The 25,472-nt window shown below is 43.9% G+C and overlaps 1 protein-coding gene across 1 annotated transcript; it reads left to right on the plus strand.

Moving 5' to 3' along the window:
* The first annotated feature begins 4,969 nt into the window (after positions 1 to 4,969).
* Positions 4,970 to 24,208, plus strand: zgc:92360 (uncharacterized protein LOC436988 homolog). The gene is made up of 12 exons (XM_049013585.1): positions 4,970 to 5,119; positions 5,363 to 5,470; positions 15,013 to 15,143; positions 15,582 to 15,673; positions 16,485 to 16,567; positions 16,758 to 16,870; positions 19,929 to 20,075; positions 20,179 to 20,262; positions 20,596 to 20,658; positions 21,836 to 21,907; positions 22,617 to 22,848; positions 23,147 to 24,208. The coding sequence occupies exons 2-12, from the start codon at positions 5,383 to 5,385 to the stop codon at positions 23,173 to 23,175; spliced, it is 1,134 nt and encodes a 377-aa protein (XP_048869542.1). The 5' UTR covers positions 4,970 to 5,119; positions 5,363 to 5,382; the 3' UTR covers positions 23,176 to 24,208.
* Positions 24,209 to 25,472: the final 1,264 nt, after the last annotated feature.

A 25,472-nucleotide genomic window follows, 5' to 3' on the forward strand; every position in this document is an offset into this window, starting at 1 on the left:
AGCTCCTTCCCGTCACCCTCACTGTCCCATGGGTAAGATCGCTGCCCTCCTTATTGTGTTTGCTCTCCATCAGCAATAAATGGACGAAAGGACGGCGCCTCAAACTCAAAATACCGTCACAGCCTCTCGGTCTGATCCCCAGCTTTTCCTAGGCTGTTGGCTGGGTTGACGCACTTTAGGCAAAGGGGGCGGCTCATGTTTTTCGGGCAACGACGAGAGTTCTCAACCTCGGGCTATGACTCCCCAAATTTTACCCATATGTCCATAATCCTAGATACCCCACTGTCCATAAATACACCTGGAGTTTCAGAAGCGCACATATATGCCATTCATGGATACGTTGGTTTGCCTATAGACCTGAACAAACCCTTGTGCTCCTCTCGGTCCCCAGCAAACCTGGAGCTGAAATTCATTAAAACGCCACTTTGATATCCGGTCGGGAAAGATGTAGGTGCAAATACAGCACACGCCTGTTCATATGCGGTGAGGGAGAACGGGAGGGAACCCAAAAAACATCAAGGGCCATGGAAAGCGACTGAGGTGAGACTGAGCTGGAGGAAAAAGGAACCGGGCGGGCGGATTGGGGGCGGGGGGGGGCTGGGAACCATAGGAGAGAGAGATATCAAAACGATGGAATCGATGAGACACGGTCAGCCTCAGAGAAAAGGGTACGGATGTTGGGTGCGGAGACAGACACAGACAAACATGGAGGAGGGGGAGAGGACCGGGCTAAGGTTCGCAAGCCGAGGGAGACGGAAACCTGGTCGTCATGGCATCCAAATCTCTCCCTCTGGAGGTTTAAATAAGTCGCTCGGTCCTCTCCAGGGAGACGACCTTCGACTGCCTCGGCTCTGGCCGATCGGCATTCTCACATGCCGAATCCTCTGGACAACGGAAACACCCCCCCCCCTCTCATTTTGTGACGCCTCGGTAATGCGGTAAAGTTTCGAGCAGCGGGTCTGTAACCACAGCTCAATCCGGCGCCGGAAAAAATTAGGATACTAAGGATAGACTAAACTAAAGCAGCGGGAAAGTGGTCGCTGGCCATTCCGGTGTCACAGCGTTGGCTCGGCAGACCGCGGCTGGTTCACAGCAGACCTGCCAGCGAGCGAAAAGCAGCGCTTATGGAGAGCGGACTGTGCATCAGCTCCGCAGAAAACCAAGCTGAAAATACGCTTGCAGGGGTTACAAACTCAGTCTCATCTACGGCACATTTATAGCCAGATTTTCAAATAAGGATACTGGTCGAAAATGATAAAAAGTCTCCTTTAATCCGCTCTCGTCTGCCTCTGAATTTGTTCCTCCCTTCCAGTAATTAGGCTGGAAGCTACACTAGATTCATTCATTTTACAGTTTCACCATGTTTTCTGTAGACAAATAAACTGACAGTGAGTCACCCTATGTTGTTTAACGAGGCTGAGTTAATGTACGTGCCCAGATTGGGCCCTTGGGGGGCTGTTCGGTGATGATTTCGGGCCCTCCCCTGTCTTTTTGTATCGGAGGAAAATTTCCATATTCTCTTTCGATTTTGGCAGGCAGCTCTAAAAATAAACGCTATGTGACAGAGTCGAGCCGAAATGTCAGCTGTAAAGTAATGTGTTTCTGCTCCCTCGCACCGGACAGCGGGTTTATCATATGAAAGGCTGCGGAGGGAGAAAATAAATAGTCTCTTTGATGGTTAGTAAAATTAAGTTTTCATCTCCCGCTCCGCTGTTGCCAGCACAACATGCAGGCTTTGTAGCGATAGACGACGTGGGGGCCTCTCTTCATCTCACTCTCCGAGAAAGGAAATATGGGAGGGGCTTACGGTTGAAACATAAAACGTCGGTCTTTTGTAATGGATCCCTCCCCCCAAGCCACCTTTTATTCCCTCAGATACAGATGATTTCCCGACCTACAATCCCACCAGCCCCCATTACATATTTCTTTGTTAAGTGTCCACATGACAGGTACTTGGGTGAGCTTGTTTAATCAGACCATTCTTGCTTTTACAGGAAAGACTACTGTCTCTCATGGATCACATTTCACTGTATATAAATACTAAATTACTTAAATTCGACATGTTATACATGAGTATCGGCCATGAAATTCACGGCTCATAATGAGACGCGTGGTGATTCGGCTCTTTTAAAGAAACCAACACTGATTCCTTTCAGAGTTTCAGCTGATATAAAATTACAAATGTGTGGTACTAAGATGCTAAGCACAAAAATGGCAGAACTCTGCGACCGAAGGCCCATCAGAACCACAGTTGATGGATTGGTGATGGTCTCGGGGAAGGGCTTAGGGTATTTTGCAGTTGGGCAATGGATTTGGGGGCCTACAGAATTTATCGCTGATACGTTGGATTTAATCAAAGGACATCCCAGTGTGATACAGGTTCCAGCACTGTAGTGAGACAGCCCAGTCCACAAGCAGGCTCTCTAAGCTGACCCATGCCACACCAGCATCACATGTACCCAGCCTTAAATTATACACCACTTTATCGGTTTTGGTCATAAGGCTAGTTTGCCAAGAATGACGACGTGCGTTGCAACAAACGACGCCGGAGCCACTGTTGCATCCGAGCGGAACCAGCGACAGCTGCGGGAGCGAAATCGCCGGACCGTCTGGTCGTGTTTGGCCTGAGATTCGAAAGCAATGCAGTTCGGCCCAAGTACCACGTCCTTTCTAATGCCTCCTGGAAGTGCTCATAAAGGCCTCATTTGCATCTTAAGTCTTTCGACAAATAAGATCTTGTACTGCTTAAGCACTCATTAAGGGCTATAGATACTTTTTTTAAAGATAATAAAGAACATCATTCACACCTAGGGACAATTTGGCAACTCCAGTTAGCATGAGCACTGTCAGGGGAAACCGGAGGACCCGGGGGAAACGTCACGATTGAGGCCCCATCCTGGGTTATTCCCTGCCTTGCGTCTGTAGCTTCCCATATAGGCTGTGGACCCCCATGACCTTGCACAGGACATAGATGGACACTAAAGAAAAATATATTTAGGAAGAGAAAGCACTGAGTGAAATGGCTCTGCTGGCCTTCCTCAGTGTCCTGTGAGCCCCAATGCGTGGTAGCGATGTGATACGATGTACGACATTACACCATCCCAATTGGAATCCTACTCTGCTGAATAACTGACCATTGAATAATGTACTGAGAATTCCTCCTTTATCTGAGAGGCTTTTAAAACTGCAAAATGAGTCTGGCAACTAGTAGCAATTTTGTCCAGAAAGTTCCAATTGTTTCGGGAAAAAAAATGATCAAAGAATTGCCAAGATACTAATGTAGACTAATACACACCACAGTAAATGTCGGTCTACCAGATATTCCCCATATTTGCACCCTCTGAATCAAACAAAAAATGATTTTTGACCTATTTCAGTGCTTTAAGCGCTGGTCATGGATTCATACAGAAAGATACAAAAGAAATGCTTTCTATAAAAGAAAAGGTTGGTGGCCATTTTAACGTCCTTTAGCGTCTATCAACTTTTGTTTTTAAGATTCTTAAAATACACTTGCGAACATTACACTGCGCAATAAAGAGCGAGAAATAGTCGCCGGAACTTTTCAACCGATTTTCACTCTTACGTAAAGAATAATTCGACTTACGGATGCGGGTATATAATGCTTAGACAATGTGATTCTTTTGGTTAGTACTTCGTCTGGATGTTTTCTTTGCATGACGCAAAGTGCCAAGTACTGGTCATTCGGGGGTTGAGGCCAATACTATTCAGCACCATGGAGAGAGCGAGCGCAAACCCGACAGCGACGTTTTTCCCGTCCCCTTTCTAGGAGTGCCCCTTTTTAATAGGCGTGGTGGTGGGGGGGTGATGCACAAGTCAAATAAGATCATGATGCACAAACATGTTTATTAAATAAAGTCAATTTCAAACTGTGGAACTGAGAGCGCGCCTAATCCCTGACAGATTCAGACTCATAAAACAATCATAACTGGATACAATTTGCATTCTGAACACCGAACTACTTAAACACAAATCCATGCATTGCTACGACATGATTATATTGACAACTAGAATTACAAATAAGCGCTGTGACTTATATATAACATAAAATACTCAAAATGAAAACAGAGTACTTGTGTTTTCTGAATTTGCGAATAACTGTTATTCTCGAGTTCGCTTGTCGGTTTTGTACTGCCACCTAGCGGCCGAGATACGGCATGCTGCGTATCTGGCGCCCGTCTGCGCTGCGCTTCACACCCGCTTAAGATTTAAGTTCCTCGCTTTCGCTGAAATCAGTCAACAGTGTAACGCATTTGCTGTGTCTTGTTGAATCTGAATACGGATAACACTGGACATGAAAATAATACATCTGACCCAAATATTAGGAAAACATTTCGGGAATTAAGGTTTGACGCACGTCCAGAAATGTTCATTACAGGTTTAACGTGGAAAATGTCCCCTGATGGCGGGGGTTATCTAAAGTAACGTCTACGCAAGTTAGCCAGGTTCTGGTTAACTTAAGATCCAAGAAATTTCGGGAAAGGGGGGGTATTGTTGCAAGAGGCAAAGAAATAGGTAAGGAGATGAAGAAGATGATGAAGGATTCGTTAGGTACATTGACATCACAGGCCCATTGTGTTTGGACTTCATTCGAATGCAGCATGTCTTCGCTGAGCTAATGTAACTTTTCTTAAATTAGCTGGCTGATTAATCTTTTGAATGGCGAGGTCGTTTTGTGCAAAAATTTCGCAGACTTTTCTTCTTGTAATAGCAACTATATGTGTTTTCTACTGCACTTAACATAAAATAATAAAATTAAACACGGATATTTTATTTCAGTAAGTTTTGACAAATGAATTATTACATGACTGTGCTGAATAACACAATATCGGTCATTTCACGGCTAATCAAGGCAGACCAGGCGCATACAATGAGGCATATGCGTGATCATGATGCTTCAAATGGACAACAGTGCAGAGACGCAGTTCCTTTCATTTGAACTGGGGTGGAGCCGCGTGTCTCCGCATGGTGCAGAAATATGCGGAACAGCAAGTTTGAACAGCCCCAGCCGCTGACTTCCTAGTGCCTGTCCTCCCAAATCATACCCTGGTGAAAAAGAAATCGGGAGGCAGATCAAACGCTCTGCGCTGCAAATATCCGTGTATGTACGGCGACGCTGTATAGCTCCCCAAAAGCGATCAGTCTATCTGGAGCGCAGTCGTTTTCAATTAACCAAGACGAGAATGGACCGAGGCGTTCCGTGAAAGCTGTTGCATTTTAATCGCTTTTCGTGTGCGGACTTGCCGCGGGACAGTTTGTCTTCCGGAGCAGAGTATGGGAGCCGAAACAAATCCCGAGTCGTTTAATGTACTTTAACAGTTTGGTCTGTTTTCCCTCTTCGCAGCATTTGGCAAAGTGAAGGAGATGACCGTGAACGAGAGGGCAGCCCGGGCTCTGAAGGAGATTCTGCAGAAGCCGGGTAACGACGCCTGCGCAGACTGTGGGGCTGCCGGTAAGTGAGGAGCGCGTGCGGCCGTCGGCTGGATCTCGGCTCCATCGCGTGCAGGCAGTGCGTGCAGGCAGCGCGCAGACCTGCGCAGTCCCGGCCCTCCTTCAAGAGGGCCCACCGCAATGACAGTTAAATACATGGGGCGCGATAGTCATAAATCTTCTAATTACCAGCATTATTATTACGTAATTGTGCATGTTTCCCTGTATTTAGAACCGACAATCAATATCAGTATGTTTTGTTTAAGGTATATTTGCATGCTGTACAGTATGTGTTACTAGTATTACAGTCTTTGAGCTGGGTCCCATACGCAAGGCTCAGGCCCAAATTGCAGCTAAGGTATGGAATTGAGACTTTAGTTGTATGGGGTGGTGTGTCTGTGACCAGGGTCACCATGATTTCAGTGCCACGGTCGGCATGGACATTGTCACTATTGGGCCCTTGAGCAAGTCTTAAGTACAGATGCTCCCTGGCTGTTTGACCCGGCTCTCTCAACTGTGCATAGCTTTGCACAAAAGTGTTTTTAATAAACGAATGAAAAAGTTACAGCTGAGACTAACAGAATGGGTTTTTTATCACATTTATTACGGATATGTATTTATTATGGATATACAGAATTCCCATGAGCTACAAATTAAGTTTAATTGTATTTTGGGCAGCTTAAAACTTCTGCTACATTATCCCTTAATTGCAAATGCAAATACTGTTATCACGGAGAATACACACAGAGTTCGCACTATCCGTCTGCTAAGACTGAACGCTTAAAGTTGATGATGTTGTGTTGTTCAAAGGAGAAAGGATGTACTGATCCATTGTGAGTGATGTGTTTACCTTTTTTTTTTAGGGCTGGGAGGGGTCAACATATCTAGCAGTTGAGATTTTCCATTTATGTGTTAAGCAACGAGAGGACTGAGAGGTCAGATATTAATGACTGGAATTGAAACTGACAGCGAACACTGAAGCAGTGGCACTGAGAGAATTGCTGGAATGCAATGCGTATTTGAAATTGCGATTGCTCTGGCAGACTAACCAGCTTTATGAAAAGGTTGTTATGTGCTTTCAAAAGTAGCCTCCTTTGTGGTCTGTGTATGGTGCAGCTGCTAAGTTTGATCTGTTGTTTATAATTATACAGTGATCCCCCGCCTATCGCGGAAGATGCGTCCAGACCCATCAGCGATAGGTGAAAATCCACGATATAGAAAAACCATATAAATAAACACCTTTTTATAGTTTAAGCCTTAAAATACCCATCGCACACATTTTAAACACATGTAAACACATGTAAACTTATTGAAACAACACATATGATATGTGGATGTCGGGCTAAGGATATGAGTAACATAATAATAACAATAATAATATGTAATGTATACGTATGTGATTCCATTTTAACGATGGCTTTAATCCGAGGAGTTGCCACCGTCTTTCCTGTTTGACTAAAGGAAAGTGATGCGGTGGCTCTTATATTCTTTTCGTCCTTCTTGATGTACCCTCGATTCATTCAAGCCATAATGGCGAGCGACGTCCGCGTAACGCTTTCCTTCCCGAAGCATATCCAGGAGTTTTACCTTCTCCTGAATGGTCAAGGTGTTCCTCTGGCGCTTAGGCTCTCTACTACCAGAAGGCTTAGAAGATGCAGGACGCTTGGGATCCATCGTAGGGCTTAGAACAAAAGGAAAACAATCGGTCCACAAGGAAGGCACGCGATACACAGAGAACTGTGACGTGTTGGGGAAAAATCCACGATATAGCGGGGGCGCGGTAACTGAACCGCGATATCGCGGGGGATCACTATATATCTTCTTCAGGCTGAAATATATCTAATAGAGGAGCAATTCACTTCTGGGATGGAAATGCTATACATGTTGGGCTGGGTAAGTAATCGAATTTTAATATGTTACGATTTTGGATTCCAATGATTATCAAAACAAAATAATTGAGATAAAACGATTATTTAGCCACATTTCTTTTTGCAGCGATTCTCCTCTTTTGTCTTGTGTTATGCATATAGCCCCTAACCAGACCCTAACCAGCCACTTTTATTTGGTTTGTTTCTCAGCTGAACTATATTTAGGGTTCAATGAAATTCAGGGTTAAAAAAAACATTTTTCTAAAGTTCAATAAGTGCATTATACGAAAATATAACTAATAACATAACTAATATACACAGTACTCTGTGACAGTCTTAGGCAGTCATAGAAAAAATATTTTTTTAACGATTTTCATGTCGGTGTTAAGTTATTATATCTGTCAAAGTGTGTCAGGTTAGCCATTTCAAACCTCTCCTAAACTCAGCACAATATTTGTAGTAACTGTCCGATACGCCTATATATTTTTGACTTGACCACTACCCCACCTTGCTTGGTTACTCAGTATCCTATTGAACTATCTAACTAATCACGAATTACGATGACGAATTAATTGAGCAGGTGGAGTAATGTAACAAATTCCTAGAATGGCTGAGGTGTACCTAAGGAGAGGTTTGGGAAACAAAGGGCAGTTTATCTAGCTCTCCGACAAGATAGGAGTAACTTTTATTTTTCTTGTTACAATCCAAGACTGGGTCAGAGAAAACCAAAAGTCAAAACTGAGAACGTGACAAAGACAGAACCAGAACCAGAATCCAAGAATCGGTCAGTATACACGGGTAAAACAGAGCAGAGGTAACACTGCTAGTGCAGCCCCTTGGTACGGAGTAAACTAACAGTTCCTTGTGCCGGAGAATCCTGACTAGTGAGTTTATATGCACATACTGTACTGGGCAAATAGTAACAGGTGATTGGTACTCACTGGAGTACCAGTGAAGCCGACCAGGGAACATTAGCTCGGAATTGGGAAGAATTGGCTTCCTGATCCGGTTCCATGGTTTGTTACAACATGCTGCTATGTTTTCATTCTAGTTTTATTATTTAAAACGTATTAAATTATAAGGTTTGTTCAGCCTGGCAGCTGGCAGTGTATAAAAGCCAGTGCGTATCAAACCGACAAACAATGCATTCAGAGTTGTGCCTGTCATTTTTGTGGATGAGGTACTAGAAGTTGTATTTTAGCAAAAGTTTTTGTTTTGCTGCTATCGGAGAAACAAAACAGAAATTATTTAGATGGGATATTGGGATGTGTGATGGGCAGGGAGGCCGGAAGGCAGCATTCAAATCTCGGCTCAATCATAATTCCTTTGATCAGCTTTTTTAGCTTCAGATAACATTCCTTGTGCTTTTCAGAGGTGAAAAATCATTTGAAATATCTGAGACACATTTCTGTGTTTTTGATCTAAGAGGAAGTTAACAGATAAAATAGATAACACTTTTAACTATCTATTTGCATAGTTTGCTTTCGCTTGACATCCATTTTGGCTATGTCTGCCGTCGTTTGATATCTGTCACGCTGGGGTGTCCTTGGTCAAAATGGCTGTAGTGGGGTGCAGTAGGAAAAATAATCAAGGCTATTATTACCAATAAAGATGCATTTTATGTCTGGTAATAATACTAAGATCAGTACCGGTAGTTCTTGCTTTCCGAGCTCCTGATTTCCAAGTATATATCTTCACGAGAATTTTTTGCGACAAAAATTAAATTTTTTATTATTTTTTTATTTTCACGTAACTTAACACAAATAACTTTGCTTTGTAAAACATCTGATTGCGCCAGTTTGTACTATGCACGCTTGCGCATGTGCAGTTTTACACTTTTTGGCATATTTTATGCTAGTACCTGATATGTACTTGTTAATACACGACGTCGACAAGCTCGGAATGGGATACAGGACGAAAAAACCAGCCAATCGGCAGGAAATCAAAGTGACCAAAACTGACCGTGAATGTTACGATTTTAGCAAAGGAGTGTTTTTTGTTTTCCTCCAAGAACTTTTTTTGTTTAAACGTGCGTATATTTTTCATTAAATTTTAGTTCTAATAACATGTTCTAATACATTTGGGTTTCCTTCGTTTACCAGGCAAAAAAATTATGAGAAAAAAAAATATTGACTGTAACCAAAGTCATAATTTTTATACCATTTATATGGGACAGTACCTCCTGCTTTAGGAGTTCTCAGTGAGTTCCCTGGGAGTCAGACTGATTATGTCCGAACAAGATCATGGCTTTGGGTGAGTTTGCCAGGATTCCAGTGTAGAAAGGGACTAGTCAGCTGACTTGGCCGAGCGCTATAGAATCGGCTTGTGTGACGTGTTACCATAGAAACGCGAGAGGCGTGGACGTGTTGTGTAAACCGAGCGGGTATGGTTGACTTAAGTAAGCAGGAAATCTCCGCACCCCACAGCCACTGGGCCAGTCGATCAGGAGACATGGGCGAGGGTAGGCAGTGTGATGCTGTATGCCTGGAAAGTCTCAGACTGTGGGAGACAGAGAGTTGGGAAGATACAGATGTAGCCGCTGTATGGCTAACTCCATTTTCTCAGTGTTTTTATTTTAGTGCGGTATGATATTAGTGCTCATTGTGACCAGGAAGTAAAAGTTTTGAACCAATGAGAGACTGCATTGTGGCAATAGTATTACAACATAACTAGAATAAGTCAATCGACATCCTTATTTAGAAGTAAGAGTGTCTGTGGTGGTTTTTAAAAGCGTTAGTAGGAGCTTGTCACCGAAGCGCAGCACTTTCTACTACAGGAATCCCGATAACACAAAATCATGGCTTTGATGATAACCTGGGGCCTAACAAGGAGCGATTTGTATAGCCTGTCAGAATGGGTGCTGATAAGTCCTTCAGTACACTCGCAACCATTCAAGGGGAAGTGCCATTAGATAATGCTGGAATTAGCTGAGTTGGCTGCATAATGCACTTCCTTTTACTACCACACAAGGATATTAGTATTCAGAGCCAGGGGTCACATGATCACCCTGAACTTATTATTAGGAAGTCATATAGTCACAGGGGAAATTGTGATTTTAGGGCATTTTTTTGTATTTTTACATTTATGTAAGCAATGAACTTGTTTCTATACGCTACAATAAATGGCTTCTTCTATCTCATTGTATAATACTGGCGGAGAAAAATTATGCTATGGAATGAAGAAAACAAACTTGTGTTTGTTTTCGTGTTCATGAGTTTGTGGGGACCGTCCAGTCATTTCTTTGGGCATAACCCTAATCCCACTAGGGCAACCTAAATTCCCACCTAAGCCTAATCTTAACCGTACGTAACCAAACAAAGCACACACAGAACACAAAGTGTATCGCCTGCCTACTCTATTCTGTAGCAGATAATTATATTAACCACTCAAACAGTATTTACGTTTGACAGTATGGAATATTATGTAGAACTGTATGACACGTAGAGAATGTAAACCTTAGTACAGTACTGAGAAGATGTAACCCACAGAAGACAATGTAACCTTGTAACCTTCAGAGAATGCATGCCAGTTACTGAAGAACGATGTCATTGTATAAGTATGCATTTGCACCCCAGTTAGCTTATCATGCCCCATTTAGCTCCGCAGCTTATCACCACGTTGAAGGTAACGAAAAAATAATTAACTCTGTAGCTAAGTAGTGCGTAGCCCACAGAAACTGCTACGGTCCTTTACTGCAGACACACCTGAGATCTGACCCCTTTCCTTACCATCAGTGTCCTCAAACGAATCACCCAGGTTCTGTGCTTATTGCCATAACCAACTGGGGGGGGGTAAGTACGTTAGCCACTGAAACTATTTGTGAAATGTGCGTATTTTACAAATTGGAGAGTAGCAGAGATTTATGCTGGGGGAAGGTAAATGTGAAGCACTGTGGTTTTCTGTCAGAAAATGTTTTTCCGTGTGTACGTACGCTTGTGAAGAATTTTTAGTTGAAAAATAGCGAAGGGCGGCGGAATCCATACCATAATGGTGGCAAATGGTTGATGCTTAGGGCATCTCCGTGATAAATAACTATAAAGAGATAAGAAAAATGTACAAGAATCAGTGTAAATCTACTGCAGAGTGCCCAGCCTTGGCTGCAACCTATGGGGATACAACAAAAATTGAACACAAGTGGCTGCTGACTTCTGATTGGCTGGGAAGGAAGAAGCACAACAACAGCCCCCCTGTGCTACTTGGGGTGTCCAAGAGAGTCGATCAAGTCCTTCCCGTAAGAGCCCAGTTACGATGGGAAGATTAATCTCTAATCAATCAGTATTGACTGAGTAAATATTTTCCAAATTTATCTTTAAAAAAACCTTTGCTTAGGTATGATTTGCATATCGCTGTATAAACATGCAAGGAAATAAAATAAATCACATTAATCCCAAAGAAAGTAGTACTTGACTAGATCGCGTAAGCTTAGGCGACACGTCTCCCATGCCATTGCGATTTCCGGTTAAGCAGACAGTGAGAAATGCCCAAGATCACGTCGAAGGCCGAGCAGTAAAGATAGTGCGGTTTGGCTGTTGTCACAGACTGAGCAAAGCATAGCTGACAAGTCGGGACGAGTCTGATGGGCGCGAATCTTCCGGCAAAACCTACAAGAGATTTCCCAGACTCTATCTGAGCAGCTGAATAAATCCCTTTGATTTATCCTTTTGCTGTTTTACATTTACAGTTTGTTCATCCCTTTGTTTTCAGTTCACAAACCGGCTTTTCACACACTTTTGATAAGGTAAATCTCAAAAGTATTAACATATATTAAGTCAAAAGTAAAAACATGTATTAACATTCCGTAAATATACACACGACATAGTGATATGGTACTTCGCAACATAACTTAATAACTTCACTTTCAAGTTATTCAGAATTTCCATTATACTTTTCAGCCATTAGAATATTACTAGAAAATTCTGCAGCTGTTTTGTAGTGAGATAATGGTCATTGATATGACTTATATTTTAAAGGGATCACTGTCAAATCACTTGTCGTGTCTTTTGTTCCCATTGATATGAATCCCATTCGATCTGAATCTTTATTTTGAGAATTGATTCTAACGTTAAAATAAAATATATATATTTTTCACCTGGTAATTTACATATTTATATTATTACAGGGGACAGGACATGAGGTGCTGCCAGGCATGCCCCCCCTCCCCCCAAAAGGGAAGGAAGGGGAAAACTTTCAGGGACCCACACTCTACAGACAGTAGTTGAAGTAGGTTAAAACAGGTGCCGGTACTCCCTTTTTTATTCAGTACCAGATGCCAGTACACCCCCCATTATTTAGTACCAGGTGTCAGTACTCCCCTTGTTATTCAGTATCAGGTACCAGTACTTCCCTTGTTATTCAGTACCAGGTGCCAGTACTCCCCTTGTTACTCAGTACCACGTGCCAGTACTCCCCTTGTTACTCAGTACCAGGTGCCAGTACTTCACTTATTATTCAGTTCCAGGTGCCAGTACTTGACTTATTATTCAGTACCAGGTGCCATTACTCCCATTATTATTCAATACCAGGTACTGTTACTCCCCTTGTTGTTCAGTACCAACAGATTTTGAGAGCTGGCGGTTCTCTGAAGAGAAAAACAAAAAGGTGTTAGTACTGCATGCTAGTGAGTACTGGTCCAGTTCAAGCACTGACTTTTGAATGTCGGTATCAGCAATAGCATCCTTGGTATTGGATTAAACTGGATCCAAAATAAAATCATAAAATCGTATCTCCCTTCTCTACTTGGACTGTTAAGTGAGGGGAGTACAGGGCGTTTCTCAGCACATTGAAAGTTTTGCGGTTTGCAAGTGAACATGCAAGACTCCGTCTTAGGATAATAAATCATCGGGTTACAAATGGAAATTGTGCAAGGATTCCATATGCCTGCTCTGTAAATGGCTCAGTTATTTATTCACTTGCGGAAAACACTGAAAGAAGCAATAAGGAAGACTTAGTTACATTTCAAACGGAATTTTAACTGTATTGAGGTGGCATTGCATTGTGAATGATAATAATATCTTTTCATGCGTCATGTAGGAGTTGTTTTGTTTAGAGAAAGTGATGGTGAACGCAGGTCGATTTGTTATTTTGGTTTCGTTTAAAGCCACTGACATGTTTGAGGAAAGACAGACGATTACATTCAGCCATCGCTTCAGCATCAGGTATTCCTTAAATAACCCAGCATAGGTGTCAGGGCCCCCGCCTGTTGTGGTTCCCATTTGCGTTTGATCATTTCCATGCAAGGCCCAGTAAAAGTTCATAGAAAAAGGCCCATTTTATGGAAAGTTCTATTTTAATACATGGTGCTACCGGATTTACCCAGCGACCCACCCAGTATGTAAAGGGTGGAGGAATGTTTAATCTCGAGGAACCGGTCAGAAACTTAGACTTTCTTTTTCAACTTTGTGAATATAGACCCCCTAGGGGTATTCACTGTTTTATTTGTGTGTTGTGTATTTGCAGATATTGAACTTCACTGCTTTCTGTCACGAGAAATCAGACCTTCTCGAGCGTGTGTGATTGGTGCTGATTTATATGATGATTTCCCATTATTCCGCTGCGTGATTGTCAATGACCACGTGCATCATTCACGTAATTGGGGCCACACTTGATGTGTTATTCCTTGTGGCTGTTTACAATAATATAAAAAGTGGGGTGCATGCATATTTTATCATATCAATGTATGAAACCACTGGACAGTGAAATATCAATTGTAACTTGTTCCAGTCATCTGTTTTTAATATACAAATTCCTCTTGGCGGTCGATCAAAAATATATGATGCACTTACAAAGCAATTTTAGACAGCTGTTAATAGCAAAAAGCAATAAATGCAAAATGGCATGTAAATAAAATATGCATAAAACTTTGTGTGACCTTTTAAATGTATCCACATCAATAAATAACTAGAACAATGCTTTAAAGGACTGTGCTTCCAGAAGTAGGTTGATGTGCGCTGAGAAAACAGCAGTATATTTATGTGTTTTTCAAATACATTATATTGCTATGTTACATGTGTAAGCTGGGGAGTGAGCATTTGGAATTTACGATGAACGATGGTTCTACTATGTTGTTATGATATTTACTTAATTTGCATGACATTAGTATTTATCAAAAGTGACTTTTAACATCCCTCTGGTGCTGGGCATCTTCCAGAAAAACAAGCAAAGCAGGATAGTTTTGGCAGTTACACTTTAGCTTGGAGTTTGGTGAGAGTGCAGTGCAAGTGCAGTGCAAGAGCCAGTGCAATTCAGTTATTGCTACTATAAATTGAATTAAATCATATTCCTAACTTGAGTTTTATTCCTAGAGCATTCAAGGCCTTAGGCAACCCCGGGCCATATTTAAAAAAAAAATAAACTAATATTTAATTTAGCTAGCTTTTATTTTAATGCTTTTGAAAGCAGCTGGTTATGTAGGGTGATGATTCAATTGTGTGAATAGCTACAGTAAGATTTATATCTTAATTTAAGCTTGGTCAGGTGTTTTAGAGAGCAACAACTTTGCAAAGTAGTAAAATGATGGATGCTTCGTAATCTTTCATGTGTTCATGTTCACGCACTCGATGTCCTTAGCCCAAGCGTAGCCACGTTGTGCCGGTCCTCCTCTGTCCCACCTTCTCTTCTTCTCTTCATCGTGCTTGTCATTCTCTCCTCTCTCGTCCCCCCCTCCCCCTCCCCACCCACTTCTTGTTCGGCCAATCAGATCCGGAATGGGCCTCCTGCTCCCTGGGAGTTTTCATCTGTCTTGGATGTTCCGGGATTCACCGCAACCTTCCCGAGATAGGCAAGGTCAAGTCCGTCACACTGTCCCGCTGGGAGGACTCTGAAGTGCAGGTAACTGGTTGCAGCCCAGACTCCAGCCAAACCACAGAACTTCTGCAGCAATAATCCATCTTAGGACCCATAAGAAATTTCCAATCAGTTTATTCTTGGAAAGAACAGAAAATGTTCTTCATGTTTTAAATATTTCTTACGAAGTTGCGTAAATCCTAACCCCAGCTTCCCAGATTAGTCTATGCCTATTTTTTTAGTGGTAGACCACATTAAGTGGAGTGTGTTCAGTACATGGTGTTCTTCGGGTTCTCATTTCAGGTAGCATGTCTGAGGTGCTGGTTTACAATCACTGGTTAAACCTGTTTTTGGTACAAATATTTGGAATCATCACGAGTCCTGAGGATAGATAATCCTGCGATGACAGGTTCGGTGGGGTGTGTTATTACCCCAAGTTCAATTCCATCAGGTGCTAACATGTAGCCATGTTTGTTTTCGCAGTTTATGGCTGAACGTGGCAATAAAGCAATGAAGGCCCAGTACGAGGTGGTGGTTCCTGTCTACTACTATAAACCCACACACAAGGACTGCCAGTAAGTGGACCTGAAATGCGGCTTCTGTGTGTAGCTCTGGTTTGCTTTGTCTGTTTCGTCAGCAAAGTGCGAACCTCAGAATCCATCCAGTAGGTGTCAGGCACCAGGGCATTTGCTTGAAAAACTTCTCCGAAAGCTTCTCGGTTCAGGTCCCAGGATGAATACCTGCATTGGACCATATGTGGCTATGAGTGTACAGATTGCTGTGAGGCTAATGCCGATTGATTGGTGCATCTCTAGCGCAAAGTATTCAAACCAAACTGACTCAGGAACCTTACCCAACCTGGCCTTTTAGACAGAGAATATAGTTTGAGGAATTCTCGTCCGAAATTTAAATAATTGTTTGCAGTTTATTTTCAGTCTCCATCTGCTTGTGTGGAGTTTTGGCAGATTTGCGAATATCTCCTTGGGGTTTGTCCACAGACCACTTTGTATATCTACCTCGGCGCTTCTACTCGCTGTGTGTGTGCGCGTGTTTCTGTCCACGTCAACCTCACACTCGACTCGGCACAGGCGCGTTTTTCCTGCCGCAGTCTGTAATTCCTGTCGAGTGCATCTGAACCTCCGGCTCTGTCCACGGCAGAAGGAGATGATTGGCTCACTTGACCTTCGGCAAACTGATCCTTCGTGGAGAGGGAAGAGAGGAACATTTTAAATGGCAGCAGCTGAGCTGTACTTAGCGGACATCGACGGGACGATCCAGCTCGCCTTTTCACGCCTTTCCTGGCCCCACTGATGTTTTTGGTTTTTGTTTTTTGGTTCCCCAGTCGGCGGGATGCCCGAGAGACAGAAATGTATCTATTTTGTGCAGGGCGCTGAGAGAGCAGTGGATCAGAGCCAAGTACGAGAGGAAGGAGTTCAGCACGGCAGGAGGGAAGCTTCCCTATGAAGAGGGTGAGTGTTGGCTCACTGGGAGGCAGTGAAGTGCTCGACCCCGGGCTGCCGGGTCAAATCCCAGAGGCGAACGGCTGAGAAGCGCAATTAATTTCTGTAATGAAACCGTCTGCTCTTATCAACGTTAGAGAGTCATAAATGGCGATCTCCCAGGATGCAGCGCTTGATGCTGAAGTTTGTGCCGCTGCAGGGATGAGAGAAGGCATGCTGATGAAGAGAGGGCGCGACAACGGGCAATTCTTCAGCCGGAGGTTCGTCCTCCTGGAGAGGGAGGGAACCCTGAAATACTACGCCAAGCAGGACGTGAGTCTGTCTCACCCATGAGGATTGGGACGTTCAGTCAATAATGCACACTTACACAGGGCTGCTCACGTGAGGAGCTGATTGGCTAAGAGATCTGATTGGTCGGGCCCTCCGTAATCAATTTCTCAAGCCGAGGGTCGAGCATGTCCATTTAGTGCTGAGAAAGCAAACCAGCATCTGGGAATTCCAAAATCCTCTCATGCCGTCTAACTGAGGCTGACTTGCCAGCATATTCAACCTTTTGAGCCCCTTCTGATTCGTTTTCACACATTTACATAAATGTTAACACATTTACAAAACCGTCTCCGCCCACGATCAGTGTCTCCAAGTAGTCGACTGCTGGGTGATTCTGGGCAGGTTGCTACATACGTTCCCCCGACCAGCATGACACAGCTTGTTTAAATCCCCATGTTAACTAACGCCAATAAATGCTGTTAATCTGCTGTTGATTTTCATGTAAATCCTGAATCCCTCTTGAAACGTGATGTTGAAAGTGGATCAGGGTCGCTGAGTAAATCCTGATTATGTAGGGAGCACAATTCTCCCTTATTTCTACCTGAGCTCTGCTGGTGTAAGCTTATAATCTGGGTCACACTTTGAAGTGCTTCAGAAAACCACCACTCGTTTATTGAGATTGACTGGGATTTTATGTTGAAGATGTTACTGGGGATGTGGACAGTTAATGCAGTGAAGAATCAATTAATTCCTGTTGTCCGTTTGGTGTCGTGTTTGCTTACAAATGAACCAGCTGTCTGTTCCTTTGTTTGGCCACACTGCTCATCCCATGTCGGGTCGCAGTGAGCTTGGAGCCTGTCCCAAGATTCAGGGAGGCAACTGGCCTGGGTGCTTTGGTCCATTTCAGAGCACACGCTCACACAAGCACAGTCTGTGGTCACTAGGATTGTAAATCATAAGCTTTGCCACAGGACGATTTGATTTTGCAGTGATTCGACATCTGAGGATATTTGAAATGATTCAATTCAATTCATCAATACATGATTAATATTTTCAATATAGTGAAATAAAAGCTGATTTTTTTATCCAAACAGTACAGCCAATCGTCTCTTAGCAGTGGGATCCTCTCAGAAATGCATAACATTTCTGCACAAGAAACATTCTGTCCTCTTTCTGTATAATATTTGGAGGGCAGATTTTGCTCCCAACCGTCTTAAAATGGCAGCATTTACAAAATTTTGGGTGCACATTTAAAAAATAGTAATTAATGCAAGTTTTAATGCAATGAATGCAAGTTTTTGTTTTTACTGTGAAATGAGCCCAGACTGAAATGCGTACAGTACTCACCACCTTGTGCCAACATGTGTAAACTAAGAAACAAGTATAAGTGAATAGAATACCATCTACATGTGTGAGAGAAAGCAGTAGACGGTTCTAACTATTTAGGCTTTTATTTATTTAGCCTTTGCATATATGGATGACATCTATTTATGGATAAAGTTAAAACTTCATTACAGTCATTCAAGTGAACTAATTTACAGCCTTTTTTAAACATCTTCTTCAGAAACTATTGAAGGTCTATTGAACATCTTTGGGAAAATGAAAGGCACCGTTTTATAAATTCAAAACGCTTTGTTCAACAAAATAAAACAAATACTGTAAATGATTGTATTTTTAACCTGTGGGCCTTTAGGCAGCGTTCTGAAACGAAGCAAGTACCAGTTATTCTTTGCTTCAGCCAACTACTGCTTCAGACATTTACTGAACGGATTGATTTTCACTTTGAATTCTGGGAGTCGGCGTAACGTCACAACTGAAGCTCGTCTGTTATTTACATCCAAGAAGGAATGTTGTTGTTTTTACTATCTTTTAACCCTAATTTTAACACAAAATAAAAGGTATATCGATATAAATGGCACTGTGTCAAATCTATATCTCGGTTTGAGAACATATTGATATACCATGAAAATCCGATATACTGCCCAGCCCTAGGCGAATGTAAAAGTTGTTGATGGCGGCTGGCAGGGCTGTGGGTAAGCAGACGATCCTTAGCCACGCCCCTAACTGAGATCCCATTGGTGTAGGATGAAAAAATATCATCGTTCTCTGCCAGGTATCGTAACAGTGTTACATAATAGTACGTAGTTAGAGTTACATGTTGCCTAAAGTTATGTGGGGTTAAGTTATACATGGGGTGAAGAACACCACTGTTTCTGTGTGGGAGACGGAGATGGAAATGACATGGATATAAATAAAATGATGGCACATGTGTGTGTGTGTGTATATATATATGATAGATAGATAGAGAGAGAGAGAGAGAGAGAGAGAGAGAGGCATGGAGAGAGAGAGACATTTCTTGGGACATTTTTGTCCCCACTAATTCCTGAATCTTGCTTACTGTCTGAATACTATACAACATAAAATGTACTGAAGTATACTGGCCTGTGCTCTCTGTTGAGGTGAGTCTCTAGATTGTTTTGTGGAAGAGATTTTTTTTGCATATATTTTTTTCTACAAGGTGTTTCGGCGTGTCGTATTGTTTACATTCTATTGTGGCCTTAACAATTGATAAATCAATTAGTATCTGTGAACTGTCGAATCCCTAATGGTCCCTTTATACCAGGGCAGCTGTGGGCTGTGGAAGGAAAGGGGAGGGATCCCTCTTGAACATGGAGAGGCCCGTAAATGGTGTGTGACTCACACAGAAGGTTAGACCTCTGTGTCTGGGATTGTAAGGTCATCGATTCAAACACCATCCTCGGCAGAATATTCACCTGTCCGCTGGGCCCTTATGCAAGACCCTAAATCCCCCAAAACGCTCCAGGCATGCCAGATAAATCACTGACCCCAGACTCTAAATTTCACGCTTAACTACGTAATATGTGCGTGTATGTCTCAAAGGAGAGCATGACGGGATATGTGCAAAGTAGAATTCCATCTTGCATCTCCCTCTGCTAAAGGAGGAATAACTCTATCCAGCAGCTCCTCTGTAGCACCTGTCTCCAAGGACTTAGTTGTTCCTCAGCTTTTACAGTGACGCTGGTTGACCTTTGAACTTGACTTTAACAGCGCCCTCAAATGGCCTCTGTCTTTCCTGAGTCAGGCCAAGATGCCCAAAGCAGTGATCAAAGTGGACACCATCAATGCCACCTTCCAGCCTGATAAGATCAGCAACCCCAACGGCCTCCAGATCACCTACCTGAAGGAGAACATCACTCGCAATATCTTCCTCTACCACGAGAGCAGCAAGGTGGGCGGGTCTTCGGGGCAGGGACCGATGGGAGCCGCGAGGCCAGAGAGTCATCCACTGCTCTGGATCAGAGCTAAACGTTTATTCTTTCTGGGTTCTACAGGAGATTGTAGACTGGTTCAACTCCATCCGGTATGTTCAGTTCCATTACCTGAAAGTGGCGTTCCCAGGATCTTCTGACGCTGAGGTACTCACCGTTTTCTTCTGGTTACATCCAGAGATGGGTTCTTCAGGTACAGACAGTAACGGTCCAAACCAACATTTTTTTGCAACTAACCAGTTGAGTTTAAAGAGTCACACAGTCACAGAGTACTCAACTGGCTGGTTGAAACAAAATCTTGGTCTGGATTTGTACTTCCTGGACCTGAACTACCCACCTCTGGTTGCATCTAATTATATCTACCTCCATGCTTGTCCCACACCCCCTGCTCCTTGTCCCCTCATTCCTGCCATCGTGTTCATACTAGCACTAGCTTGCCACCTCATTAAAATGGATCAATCCCCTGTGTCTGACTCTCAGCTGAAGCCAAAACTGACGAGGAACTTTCTCAAGGAAGGATACATGGAGAAGACAGGCCCGAGGGTGAGGTGCTTCTCTTGTTTCATCTCCTTTAGCCATTAGGCTGGCTCTTATACCCAGCATGGCCCCAGTGGCACTGGGGGGAGGCGTCCCGTCTTGCAGCTGTCATGATACCCCGAGGCAAAGTGAAATCCTGCAGGCAGAAGCGAGTCCCTTTTAATTTCAATAAAAAGGGATGTTTGAGAGCCAAAAGTAAATTGCTTCTGGGGCCAGAATTAATTTCACACAAAGAAAATGTTGACTCACCTCTTCACCTAGAAAAGAGCTAAGAAAAGGCCTGTATTTGAAATGATGAAATGTGCTTATTTAGTTCTGTGGCTGTCCGCCGGGTGCAGAAGTACCCCCTGCTGTCTGCAGTGACGGACAAAACTGCACGGAGATTCCTCACTGCGCAGTTGCGCCTGGACACTTAACCGATTTCCGCAATGCAAATGGCTGATATGTGGTAGATGCTCGGTTAGATTGTGTCCAGTGTGTGCTGCTGCTTCACGCACGTGTTCGCTGATCCGTCTAAGATGAAACAAGCTGTCAGAATTTACAAGCTGTAGCCTGAGAACAGATATATTCATCTGTCCTCCATACAGGGTGACCTGTCAGGGAGGGAGACATTACGAGCTACTTCAGGTTTTACAAACTACTTTAAACCGGAAGGCGCCCGTGCTCAGCTGAATTGTTTCGTTGATTGAGAGACTCATCCAGCTGTTTCACATTAACATTAGTGACACGTGCATGATTTTTGAAGACTGACCAATCAGCACGCAGCAAGAAATCATTTGAAACGGTTGTAATGGTAGATTCCAGACCCTGTCGTAGCTCATAGCGTCCCTCCTCACATGAATGAAGTGGTCACCCTCCTACCTTAAGCGCTTATCCAGTAGAGGGCGAGCCTCCCAGGGGACACACACAGACAGATGTATAGATTTTACGTCAGACATGTTTGGATCTTCGGCCTAGTATGAGTGAAGGAGACATGGCCGCGAAGCTGGCAGCTGCTCCTCCAATCAAATCAGGAGAATCTGGTGTGAGCTCTCAGCGTAGGACTCTGCAGCGGGAGAGGGGGTTCCAGGTAAACGACAGCGGGAGGCCTGCTTGCGGCTGCGGATGGAGCATGTGGCTCATGATGTACTGGCCCCCCCAGCCGGTCCCCACTCATCTAACCGCCATCGCCTCTTTCTCCCAGCAAACGGAGGGCTTCAAGAGACGCTGGTTCACGCTGGACTACCGGCGCCTGATGTACTTCAAAGATCCCTTGGTGAGGAGGTTCACAGGTCTACCCTGGGGGGCTCCCATTTCCGTTTCCTTCCCCCCCAAAATTTACTAGCCGGCAGACACAGTCCTGAATCACAGTCACGGTCATGAGCAAAACGTTTGCCGCATGTAATGCGACTCGCATACTGCGTAGATTCCTTGCAGGTTATTCAGCAACAACATTGGCTACATCAGTCAGACACCCAACACTTACAGGATCAAACCTGATAATCCTTCCAAGTCTGGTTCCTAATTACCAACCTGGCCGCCATCACATAACCTTGGGCATCGCGTCTGTTTCAAAACACGCATCGCACGACAGCCGGAACAAAGACGCGTTGTGCCGTATGACAGAGCGTGTCAAGAGTCTGGGAAAAGTGTGCTGTTGTGCGAGATGAAGGCCGTGTCGCAGAGTGTGTGTCACTCTGGTAGCGGCCGTCTCCCTGGCTAATTGGGCACGGCTGTAACGCCCCGCCTCCCCATGTAGGAACAAAGGGGAAGAGTCAGCATTTCCCGCATGACTAACCGAGCGAGTGAGTCAGCTTAACTCTGCTCAGGACGTCAGCTGAATGTCCGCCGGTCCTCTCGGCGAGACGAGACTCCTATGAGACGTTCGCGTGACCCACAATTCCTTGCCTGGGCTTCGGCGAGGGGGGGTTTGTTGTGATGCCTGCTGGGCGTCTCCACTCATCTCTCTCCCGCACGACTCTCAGGATGCGTTTGCCAAAGGCGAGGTGTACCTGGGCCACCGCGACCTGGGCTACAGAGTCTGCACTGGTCTCCCCACTGGCACCCACTGCAACGGCGCCTGGCAGCACGGCATCACCATCGTGACGCCGGACCGCAGCTTCCTGTTCACCTGCGAGTCCGAGTCCGAGCAGCAGGACTGGATCTCCCACTTCAGCAGCGTCATCGGCACCTCCATGTCTCCCCAGGAGTATTCCAGTGAGTGTCACGTCTGCGCACATCCGAGGGGGGGGGTAGTTCAGGTCTAGAGAGTAAAAATCCACACCAAGTTGTTTTAACCAACCAGTTCTGTACCCTGACTGTGACTCTTTATACTCAATTGGTTGGTTGGATCAAAACCTTGGTCTGGACTTCTACTTTCTGGACCGGAATTACCCACCTCTGGGCAGTTGGGGCAAAGGAGTGTAGCCAAGGCTGCCTCCATGCCAGTGTCCTCAGGGCACCATATTTGGTGTTTCTTCTCTCTACTATGATTCCACTATGCTTGCCATTACAGTGGAGGCCCTCTTCAAGCACAAATACTAACAGGGGCCGACGGCACCGCCAATCAAGCAGCCAATCGGCACGCAGCAGTGGGTTCCTCTGTTCTTCTTGGTACCACCCTCCCAGAAGCTGTAGCCTAACAACAACCGTCTTGCACCAGAGAGCTCCTGGGTAGCTGTGTGAACATGCCCTTGTTAACACTCCGACAAGCGGAAATCCCGAAAGACACTAGAGTTGCGTTCAACCATGGCAGTTGTTCACAGAAGTTGTACATGCAAGTTATGTTCTGGTTTTCTTGCATACAGTTGATTCAAAAACACAATGTTGCCATATTACATGGAATTATATATATTTTTCTGTAACCACCATTGAAGCTGGTAGCTCTAATCGATCTTTGACGATGTTTAAATTCTCTTGCTTCCGGGTGATCAAGCTCAATGGACCTATAATTCTGGCTCCAGGCCTCTGTGGCATAAGTGACAGTCTGCCTCTGATAAAGGTGGCTGACCCACTAACCCAACTCACTCACGCCCCTGAGAAGCCAGATCAGGTCCCTGTGTCACATGGACTCATCGTGATGAAAGATGCACAAGCGATGGTCACCCACAGGCCAAGTTGGCACTCCTGCCCCATTCTGAAAGTTGCATCAGTTACATTTCTGCCTTCATCACCTAAGTAGAACGCTCTACAGCAGCTTTCTCTAGTCTGGTCCTTGCAGACTGGTACATGTTTTTGCCCCCTCCTGGTTCCTGCTAGGACGGTCTGGCTGGAAACTGGAAGGAAGCAAAAATGTGGGCTGTCTGGGGGTCACGGAGGACTGGGAAACATTGCTTAAGAGACCCAGACTGAATCGTGTTTCCACGTTATTTTTGTCCCCATGTTTAATACTGTAGATTTGTCACAACTTATTATTACTACCCAAAACCATTTGTTCTTGTGAGTGACAGCCCAATCGGCCAATGGCACAATTGATCCTTAGACTCACTAACCTATTGAGACACTACCTGTACATCATTTAAGGGTTTGGACAAGATGGACATGCCAATAAAGAGTATGGTCTTCTGTAAATCAATAATTTTGTGTTATGTTATGATTGTGAACCACAACTGTTGTGTTTTACGTGTTACAATAATTGATTTTAATACTCCCTGTTTAAAATTGCAAGGTTTTTAAAAATATATCGAAAATTAAAACTTTTTTGTAGGGCAAATACTTGAAATGTATGGTTTTTCAATGAGGTTTAATCTGCTCAGTACAATCTGGCAAAAGTATCCCGCCTACCAAGACCTCGCTGACACCTACTGGCAGAACAGTAGTATCGCAGACTTTTGATGTTGCGGATATACCGTTGGTTCATTTAAAGCCAACGCCAGGTTCTAACCTGTTCCTTTACAGTTGGAGGAGAACAACGCCACTGAGCCGTAATAAACGCAGCACAAATTAAATTTAAAATGATACAATAAATATACACAATGAATTGTACTTTTGTAAGTTGTTCTAACCCTAACATGTCACAGACCCTTGCCCGCTGATGCTTTATCTCTATCCCTCTTTTATACCCACTTGCCCGATGCTGTACCATTTAAATGTATGCCTCCATGTAATCTTAGGTTTCTTTTTTTTTTTTAAAAAAAAAAAGTACAGTATACATGCCTTTATATTAAAAAATTATACGATTTAAATGGTTTACAGGGCACTACAAGGCTGAAACCAAAAGCCAATATTAAGTTACCATGTAAAGTCATTTCGGTTTATCATTTAATTTTCAGTGAACGTGAAAGCAGTGAGAGGAGTGTTAAAAAAAAAAGCCTAAACAATCTGGTGAAAGCAGTGAATCGAATCTTTCATGGTGTGGTCTCCTTAAACCTGCCGGGGGGGTATAATTGGCCAAAACTTTGCTAATACTTCATGACTTTAAATTGACGCTAGCTTTGGCAACCCTACAAGTAATGTTTTTTACAAGCCAGCGGGCCAGTGTACAGTTTTTCTGTACTCACCCAGCGTCTGAGGGTGGGCGAGCTTCATTCCAGCCCTGCCTGTACCCCAACACAAATACACAATGCTTCCTGTATTGCCAGCCAACAATACAGTAACAAAAAACAACTGTGCTTTGAAATATAAGAAGAAAATTTGAATAAATAATCAGAAGCCGCTACTAACACTGTCAGGTTGCAGGTGGACGGGCGGGCAGGAACCGGGGAAAGACGAGGCAGGATCGTCGGGAATCGGGGTTTATTAAGGGACCGGGAAGACAGCTAGGGCTGACGGCGACAAACTAACATTAATGACAAGTCTGGGGAAGACGGACTCAGACGCGGACTAAATACACAAGCCGAAAA

This window comes from Brienomyrus brachyistius, chromosome 5 (genome assembly GCF_023856365.1).
Source record: "Brienomyrus brachyistius isolate T26 chromosome 5, BBRACH_0.4, whole genome shotgun sequence".
NCBI classification, from domain to species: Eukaryota; Metazoa; Chordata; class Actinopteri; order Osteoglossiformes; family Mormyridae; genus Brienomyrus; species Brienomyrus brachyistius.

Bases quoted from the DNA above. Each gene is read 5' to 3' on its own strand.
- zgc:92360 (XM_049013585.1), top strand. From the start codon at position 5,383: ATGACCGTGAACGAGAGGGCAGCCCGGGCTCTGAAGGAGATTCTGCAG. The intron at 16,568-16,757 runs GTGAGTGTTGGC...GTGCCGCTGCAG, and splicing joins GAAGCTTCCCTATGAAGAGG to GGATGAGAGAAGGCATGCTG. The intron at 20,076-20,178 runs GTGGGCGGGTCT...TGGGTTCTACAG, and splicing joins TCTACCACGAGAGCAGCAAG to GAGATTGTAGACTGGTTCAA.